The sequence below is a fragment of the Eimeria acervulina genome, genomic scaffold (genome assembly GCF_000499425.1).
Source record: "Eimeria acervulina Houghton genomic scaffold, Eah_scaff1098, whole genome shotgun sequence".
NCBI lineage: Eukaryota > Apicomplexa > Conoidasida > Eucoccidiorida > Eimeriidae > Eimeria > Eimeria acervulina.
Window position 1 is genome coordinate 1 of NW_013549426.1, and position 9,292 is coordinate 9,292.

The 9,292-nt window shown below is 43.0% G+C and overlaps 2 protein-coding genes across 2 annotated transcripts; one reads left to right on the forward strand and one right to left on the reverse strand.

Moving 5' to 3' along the window:
• Positions 1–2,416: 2,416 nt before the first annotated feature.
• EAH_00055420 (hypothetical protein, conserved) lies at positions 2,417–4,692 on the forward strand (the record flags this gene model as incomplete). The annotated part of the gene is made up of 5 exons (XM_013393876.1): positions 2,417–2,537; positions 2,764–2,960; positions 3,322–3,540; positions 4,038–4,170; positions 4,445–4,692. 5 exons carry the CDS (start codon positions 2,417–2,419, stop codon positions 4,690–4,692), a joined length of 918 nt encoding a protein of 305 aa, XP_013249330.1.
• A 1,085-nt stretch (positions 4,693–5,777) lies between these two features.
• Positions 5,778–8,862, reverse strand: EAH_00055430 (hypothetical protein, conserved; the record flags this gene model as incomplete). The annotated part of the gene is made up of 4 exons (XM_013393877.1): positions 5,778–6,062; positions 6,893–7,296; positions 7,982–8,078; positions 8,860–8,862. The coding sequence occupies 4 exons, from the start codon at positions 8,860–8,862 to the stop codon at positions 5,778–5,780; spliced, it is 789 nt and encodes a 262-aa protein (XP_013249331.1).
• Between the last annotated feature and the right edge of the window lie 430 nt (positions 8,863–9,292).

Here is a 9,292-nt window from a genome sequence, read left to right on the forward strand (position 1 = left end):
ACACAGGCTTCTGAACGTCCCATGATCATTATTCCCCTACTCTATCCTCAATAGGCCTTCACACTTGCGCAGTCCGACCGGCATGCTGCCCCACTCCGAGCCCTTCAAATCCAAAATGCCAGTTCTGTCTCCAGGCGCTCACATGCAACCAAGTGGCTCTAATCCAACATCGTCGTTAATTTTGCTTCCATGATGCAGGGATTTGACATGAGCAAATCTGCATGTGAGGCATAGGAATGGAGTGTTTAGCGCCGCCCGTATCCAGCGCGAAGTGCACGCAGCCCTATCGTAGCCCTGGAAACAAGCAACAAAGCCAGGTAGCAACAACATCAAGTGGGAAACAGCCTGGAAGAGGCTGGCTGGCAGGAGATAGGTGTATAGAACTCTAGGGGTTGCACCGTGCCCATCCTTCTACATCCGAGGTGTATGGCGGCTCACATGTTGTTGCTGGGGATGGGGCAGCTGCAATTACGCAACTGCCCCATCCCCCTGCATCTCTTGATGTAGGACACTGCTCGTAAGCGCCAGCCCATCCCTCCCCTATTGTTCAGGATGGGTGACTCCCAATTAAGAGCAGCTTCGAGTTGACGCAAGTTCCTGTGGCAGCTCCAGCTGACCAGTGGACCCCGCATGTGTATGGGGCTGACTCAGCCCCATTGGGACTGTAGCAAAAGCAGCGAATGCCCACAGTGTTTCTTAGCTTATTTATATCTCTTTTGTCTATTTTAGTGTTCATTATTTGCAAGTTTATCTCTTGAACTTTCCTGTCATACTAGGTGTGCTGTGTGAGTTGAGGAGAGAAGGGGGGCAGACGCATCAGGGTCTCTCAACAGCAGGTGACTGTATCCATATTTGTGTGCATGCTGGCTACTGGAAGCCACAGAATAAGTATAAAAGCTGACTTCAGCATTATTTGCTGGAGGGGGGCCTGGCTGGGTACGTTTCATTCTACAGCCGCTTTCACGGCACAACTTGAAGCAGGAAGCTGCTACAACCCAGGACATGTCGCAGCTTCTTCAAACTGGCCCCAGGACCATGTTCCGATGTAATCAGGACCCTCGGAGGCATTAATGGAGGTCGGATGCACTTTTGCTAATCTCTAATACGTCGTGTTCTGATTTTATTTCAGCTCCTAAATCAGGACCCGAGTTTAAGTGTGCACATTTTCCTTCCAAACAGCGTGGACAGCAACCTTTCCTTTTCTATTACTTACGGCGTGCATTGGCTCTGCTATTTTATGTTCAACACGTAAGTAACGCGCGAACAAGTCATTGCGTAATTTTTGCGGAGTCCTGTTGTACAGTTGTACAGACTGTGGGAAGGAAAAAAAGCTTTAGTGCCAGACTACTCAGAAGTATAGCTAAGCGTCAGCAATACTTCACCACAATGCTTCTGGCGTATACCGTCTCTGCAGCAGGTTCCACTGATTCTTGCATTATTAATTATCAATCAAAGGAATACAGGCTGGCATGTGCAGACGATGAGCAGCCTGAGTATGAAGAAGAATTATCGTCTTCAGTGCTCCATTCCTCTTTAGTAGCTTTCAAATAGCAGAAGAAATCCGTCTAATCATGGATGCTTTAACAGCTTTGCAACTAACGGACGACGGCAAGAACAAACGAAGCTGCTGAAGTTAGTGGCAGGTTGCTCATATTCAAGAAAATTTGCCTGAAAACAAAACCCTTTAAGAATATTTTGAATTAATTTTCCGATTTCAGCCTTTCTAATTCCATTTTCTCCAAGAACTCTCAAGTTTAAACCTGCTTCTGATGTGGTCGCCATCCACTGCAGTTGAATTTCACGAATTAAGGAACAAGGTGAGAGATAAAACTAAAGAAATAAGCACCTGAGATGAGTATTTCAATAATGTTGTTTTGAAAAAAAGGAAAATCGTTGCTTTTTCATTTTGTTCGGTCTTAGCATGAGCGATCGTCAAACGCAACGCCGAGCAGCTTGGTCCATGGTCAGTCTCCTACTTGAAATGAAACCAGTTTGGCTGAAAATTTCTCTGAAATAGATGGCAGCTCTCTTTTTATTTTAAAATGGAATTTGCGCCTTATTTATTTGCCTGTTTGCCTCATCTATTGGCGCAGACAAGAGCTTTCGCTCTTTACCGTCGCCAGCGCCGCCGCCTCGGCAGGCAAGCGTGTGCGCAGTGGCAGCGTTTGTTGTTGGAATTTTTGAGCATTATAAGTTGAAATCCATCAACAAATGCTTTTAAATTACTTTAGATTTTTCTAATTCTAAATACAGTGGAGCAATACTGCCGTCCGCCTGCAGGCGCCCATGGGTTTGCCTCTTCAACTTCAGCAGTCAACCGCCGCCGACACTTCTTCCGCTGTTTTCATTGATAGCTGCAAATTATAAGGACATTCTTGCACAATTTCAGTCATTTATTTCTCTAAAACCCCTCAAAATGGGGGGTACTGAGAACCCCCTTACCTCAGGTGTACGTACACCTGACGAGAAATGGTTTCCAAGAGCAGTCCTACCGGCTGGAGAGCCGCGATTGTGGGTTTTTTGCTTTCCGGGAGCGGGTGAGGCGAGTAAAAGCTAAGGCTTAATTTGTGCAAACATATCATTAGACCGCCTTATTCGTAGAGCAATAACAACATGCAACCCTCAACCCTAAACCCTAAACCCTCGCTTGCGTCCTCCCTCTGCAGAAGCGTTGAATCTTCCCCTCTGAGCAGCTCTTCTCAGCATTAAAGTCTCACGACTTCAAGATCCTTTGTTTTGCGAGGAGTGCAAAACCACCTGCAGGTATGGAGGCCTCCGTATACACCGGAGTGGGCACTTCTTTATCTCCCATGCCGAATCCTCTGTGTGAATTCGCACAAAAGGAGGGAATTGGAGTCCTCGGCGTTCAGCTGCCCTTCAGGGGACTCCGCAGAAAAGAAGAACACCCAAAAACCATTCAGCAGTCGGCAAAACTGGCGTTGCAAGCCATGAGGCCTCTGGTGCGGTGTACTGACAAATCACTTGACGATATGTTGGTCCCCTGAGTTTAAAAGCACGCAAACTGCAGTTCATGCACACTAAAGAACTAAACCAGAAAGCACAAAATTATCAAAGTGCAGTAGCCTTAAAGCTCCTTATTGGATATCAGCTGCGTTATTTAAACGACTACTCATCAGTTGGGTCAGTTGAAGTCTAACATACGCACGTAATCAGTGTATTATATAAATCGGAGTGTAGAGCTTCTTCTATATATATATATATATATATATATATATGAAACAGGTATACATATAAGCCATATATTATATATGTGCCTACATAAAACATTTAATTTCCTTGTTTGTTTGCGTTTATTAATAGATAGAGAAGAAGGGCGGCACCCCCTATATGCTCGTGGGCTATTCAATGGGGGCTTGGATTGCCTATGAAGTTCTTTGTTTGCTGCAACAATATCATTTGGCGCCCCCTGTTCATTTTGTTGCTGTTGCAATGGTTAGCCCCGACTTGCCTATACACCTCAGGCCTTGGAAACGTACAGCAAGCCTCGACACCCAAGGATTTCAAGTGCGTTTTTCAGGTGTACGTACACCTCAAAGGTGTATGTACACCTCACAGGAGACATATGACTTCGTGTTGAGCTTCTTTTTTCTCGCTGACTTATGCACAGCTGCAGTTTTCACTCTTCTTCTTGGGTTTGCTGGTCTTTTGCATTCAACGGCATATTCCATTTGCTGCCGCAGTCCGTTCATTCTGCATGTCTTTAGGGTTTAGGGCTTAGGGTTTGCCATGCTGTGTGCAATTGCTGTATTTTCTGACTCTGATTCTGCATGCATGCATAGCTGGGCTAGCTGCACGCTGTACAGTTTACAATTTTTTGCTATAGGAAGAGAAATGTTTGTCTTTGCTTTATCATAGCCTTTGTTGTTTTGGCTGTTTCCTCGCTGATGTTCGTTTCAATGTTTGTTCTCACCGCACATTCTGTGTTTTTTATTTTGTCAGTGTTAATACGACTACATTATTAATTCCTGTTTTAATTCAATAAATGCAGTTAATTCCTTCGTTTTGTTCTTCTGTAGGATCAACTCCGCGCCTGGAACTGCAACGAAATTCTATTTCAAAAAGACATGTGGGCAGTGTACGAACCTTTGCTGCGGGCTGACCACAATATGTTGGATGAATACAAATACACAGACCTGCAGAAGCCTTTGAGTGAGTTGGCTGCTTTTCGGGGCTGCTGCGGTGTACGTACACCCCAGCAACTACAGGCAGCTGACGGGATGTACGTACACCGCAGCAACACTAGTGGGGTGTCTACTTACAGCGTAAAACCACTACTGGGTGTACGGAGAACTCAATCCAGCAGCAGACAGAATGGCAACGCTATTAGGGTGTACGTACAGCTGAGCAGCAGACCACTACTGGGGTGTACATACAGCACAAGAGCAGGAAGACAGCAAAATGGGGTTTGTTTATTTGCTTGCAGATGTTCCCATTTCTGTTTTTCGTGGGGACAGAGATAAACAGCTCGCTGATGTGTCTCTCTTTTCTGGCTGGTTTAACCTCCTGCGCCATCAAAACACCAGCAGCAACAGCAACACCAGCAGCAACACTGTTGTTTCAATCCCTGGGGACCACGGGCTGGTGTTCAATGCAGCAGACCGCGCAGCATTCTTCAATAAAGTGGTGGAAGTGTTGGACAGCGTCTTGCTGGGCATAGAGTACGGCCAGTGATAGCCGCGGGGTGTACGTACACCGCAAGCCGCAGCAAACAAAGGAAGGCCTTCTCTTTGCTTTGGTTGCGTTCACTTATTGATAGACAGCACGTTTTTTAGTTACACTTCAGGGAGAGAGCAAAACGCCGCAATGCAAGTTAGCAACACCAAGGGTAGGGTGTATATATACATATATATATATAATGTGCAAATACATGCATAAATAAATGTATCTATAGGTATATTAATAAATATAAATATATATACGTATGTATTTACATAGACACATAGGTATAGGAATGAAAATAAATATATGCATATACATTTCCATATAAGCATACATATGTGCATTTTATATTCATTTTTCTTTTTGTCAAAAGGACAAAAAGACATCAACACCGATGAACTCCGCACATTTTACTTTCCGTTTTCTTACTGCGAGTTGAGAAGGGAATGATTACCTTTATTTTAATAAAATAGTAACGCTGTTGATGACAATAAACAGATGGCAACAAAAACCAAAGGGGCCGAGACAACACCCCCTCAACGCCCCAATGCAACAGCTGCAGCTGCTGCTATACAACGAAGTAGATAAAAGCAGCAGCAAGGATGTTGCTCTTGTATACAATATACTCATATATAAACTACACATCTATACATATATACACATAAAGACAGCAGAGATGCAGAGCCAAATGCATTCTTCGTAAGACTGAGCTGTGTCGCGCCACTACGAGCAACAAAACTGGAAATAGTAAAAGTGACAGTAAGAACAGCAAAACCCCTTTTGCCTGGATGCATGGTTTAGCTGGAGTGTGCAGACAGCTAGCTATCTGCTGCTCAATAATGTTGGGTTCTTATTTGGCTTCCGGTTTTTTTTTGTATTTAAAGGGTTAAATGAAGTTCGAATGGGAGTTTAATGTCTCACAAACACTTCAACTGTCTTCGTGGCGAGAAGCCTCAATGCATAAAAATGCATTTGCATGCAGAGGACTCTCCTCTGCATGCAGCATTCTCGCTCTGTTAAAGCGATATATAAAGTGCCTGTTTATGTTTTTCTTACGATCAGTACCACCCTATGCATGCACGTGTAGGCACATGCATTTAAAGCCCAGCATTCTTCTTGAGTTTAAGCTGTCTGTCTTCGAATATAGAAAGACGAATGCCTTTGTCCTTCGGTAGAGAGACCATGGGTTTATCTCCCTTTCCGATAACAAATACGTTATTAATACGAGTTGCGAATTCATTACCTCTTGCGTCGCGGATATGAACGATATCGAAGCTTCCTAAATGTCTGTCTCTGTTTACTATGGTACCCACACGCCCTACGTTATGCCCTCCAGTTATCATCGCCAAGTTCCCTACTTCAAACTTGTACGTATCCAAAATCTAAAAACAAAAAAAGACAAAAACACAATAAATCGCGCAATATAATAACGGCTTATCTATGTATCATTATCTACAAAATTTATTATACATATGGTATCTATTTATGGGGAAGAAACACATCCCTCACGCGCCCAATTCTATCTACCACCCCAAATAGAGATAACATGAACAATAGCTGAAATAATAAGCGAACACAAAATACATACGTAATAAAACACCAATATTATAAACCATTCGATGCGAAGACACCAAACCCCGAAAGACAAAGCATCTACATCCTAAAATTCGAAACGATAGAACGCCAACACCCTAAACCATGAGCCAGTGAACGCAAAAACCCTGAACCCTGAACCCTGAACCCTAAACCCTAAAACACAAAACATGCGGTCACCAACTCCACCAGAATTGCCAGTCAAGCCAAACAAACACAAAAAAAGCATGCGCATACACCTTCACAAGTATAAGAACAACAGCAACAACCAACAACAAGCAGAATACTGCAACAACACCACGCACTAGGTGCTATACCCATTAAAGCATCATTATCAACGTCAGACATATACGCAGCAGCAGGAGGAGGAAGTACGAAAAAGTGAGGGGGAAGAGGCGAGAGAAGAAGCAGAGTGAGGAAATGAGAAAAAGAAGAAAAGAAAGAAGAGAAAATAAAAAGCGAAAATAAGAATAGAAAACAGGGAGTAGAAAAGAAGAACAGGCGCCAAGAGGGAGAAAATGAAAAGGAGGAATCAAAACAAGAAGGAAGTGTTAACAGCAAGGTAAATAATACTAATATTCTAGTATGATAATAATTAAGATAAAAATACTCTGTTTACCTTTGAATCGGCGATATTGACGCGAATAGTATCATGAACTTTGATATTAGGGTGGGGAAAGCGAATAGTTCTGGCGTCATGGGTAACGAGTACAGGTACAGCTTTAGGCCCGATGATGACTTTCTTTACTTTGCAAAGTTTATAAGAGGCTTCTTCTGAAGATATCGGTCTGGGAACGAAGCGCCCCTTAGTATCGAGCAGCAAACGAAAGTGCTGCTTCGTCTTCTCTAATGAAACAACATCCATAAACCCTGCTGGATAACACTGATCTGTCCGCACTTTCCCATCTACTTTTACCAACCTCTGCATCACTATCAACTTCGTCTCATGGTATGTCAGTGCATACTTCAATCGATTGCGCAGCAACACAGCCAGAGGTAGACACTCCCTCAGCTTATGAGGACCTACAAACAACAATGTAATGCTAACAAAATTAAATGAAGTATATCCACCAACAGCAAGTCTAGCAGCGCATGCAGCAGCAGCAGCATACAAATACAGATATTAAAACATAGGTGCAAGCAGCGAGACGAGTGGATGCAATATTTAAAATGAGGTAAAACATCCAATCTTTGTTGAAGACAAAAAAAACAGAAAAAATAAAGCAAATAAATAAAAACACGAAGCAATGGGCAAAACAACTGAATAAAAGACAAGAAAAGGCTGCTATAGAATGACAATTATTAACACAGAATAAGAAGATATAGAACAAAGCAGCACACAACTCAACGGAATGGAAGACAACACACTATTATACGAGATACCTCCATAAAACAAAGCGGAAAAACAAGAAACGAAACAGTAGAAATGCACTAACAACAATCCGCATCTATATACTAATACATATTCCTATATAAATACGCATGTATTATATACACAGCTATACAAGTGCACCCACATACGAATGAGCCGCCACTCATACATACGCCACTCATACATATAAATACACCTCACACCCTACGCATCCATAGATGAATATAAAGATGAATATAAATACACAATCACTATGTATATGTGAATATAAAGAAGAATATAAGTATACATTGGCTTATATTTGTTTCAACTGCCATTTCAATTCTTCTTTGTTACCTGGTGAAGGTCGTGGCGCATAGTGCCCCGTTATTTTATTCAACATCCAGTGGGAAGGAGCGGCAAGCCGCTTCATGTGCTTCTTTGGTCCGCGCGCCTGCATGCAGAAAGCAAGAGAGGAAAGGAAACAATGCAATTGGAGCGAAGCAGATTAACATATCAAGACAAGCCACACAAACCGCTGAACAGACACGCATACACCTCAAAACAAACGAGAGAAAAACAGATTTTATATTGTACATGCTATTCATATGTATGCACGCACATAGGAGATAAACACAGACTCATACATAACTATATATATGGGTATGAATGCACGCAAGATACCAGTGGTAGGCACGTGCATGACGATGATAATCCACTCCGCTCGTGAAGTTGTTGCCCCAGACACAATACACATAGAAGCCAAACAAACAGAGAGAAAAAAGAAGAAGACGAAATCAACGTTCCGCATGCATGCACTTGATTATTACCGCTGCCGATCCACAACAACAACCTCCTGGAGTGCCATAGAAGCAGCAATCTAAAGCTGCAACCGCAGCCTTTTTTGTCTACAACTGTACTATTTGCGTCGATATTTTAAACGTAAGCACACAAAAAGCCAGCAAACTGTGAAGAATTTATACCGCAGCCCCGCAGCATGCGGTAGTGGGGTAAATGAGACCTTCTGTCAGCAGAGCGAAAACAGAACGAATCCGAGCCCCACCGCTCAGAAACCACTAAATAAAGTTTGAAATTTCTGCTTTAAAACAAACAATTGTTCTAATTCCCCGTCGAAAGATGCAAAAACACCCAGTCAGCAGCTGAATCCGCATCTTGAACTGCTCTCCGATGTGTTTGCTCCCCACGGTAAATAGGGACACGCTCGTCAGTCTTACCATCTTTGCCGGCGTTTATGTCCAGAAGTACAAACAAAACCGAAAAAGAGGACGACAAAGGCACATAAGCTTCCCGTTTTCCTTTCTCTATGCAAATATCATGCCCATCGCACAGCCGCAGTGTTGGGGTGTATGTACAGCCCAGCCCCGCAGCTGCTATTCGTTTCTTCTGCCAACCCTCAGCATGCATGCATATCGAGTTCACTGCCTTCTCCCCGTATTATGCCGTTTAATTTCCAATTATTATCATTTTTTGCTTCTAATAATACATTTTAACTACATTTACACAAAAAATTATCTCCCACTCAACTACTGCTCCTTGCCCGGGCCTGCCCCCCGTTGCAGGGAACATGCATTCAGCTAAAGCTGCACTGCGTGCTGAAATTTATAAAGTTAGTTCTTTAAGTGGCATAAATTTAATTATTTTAAATAT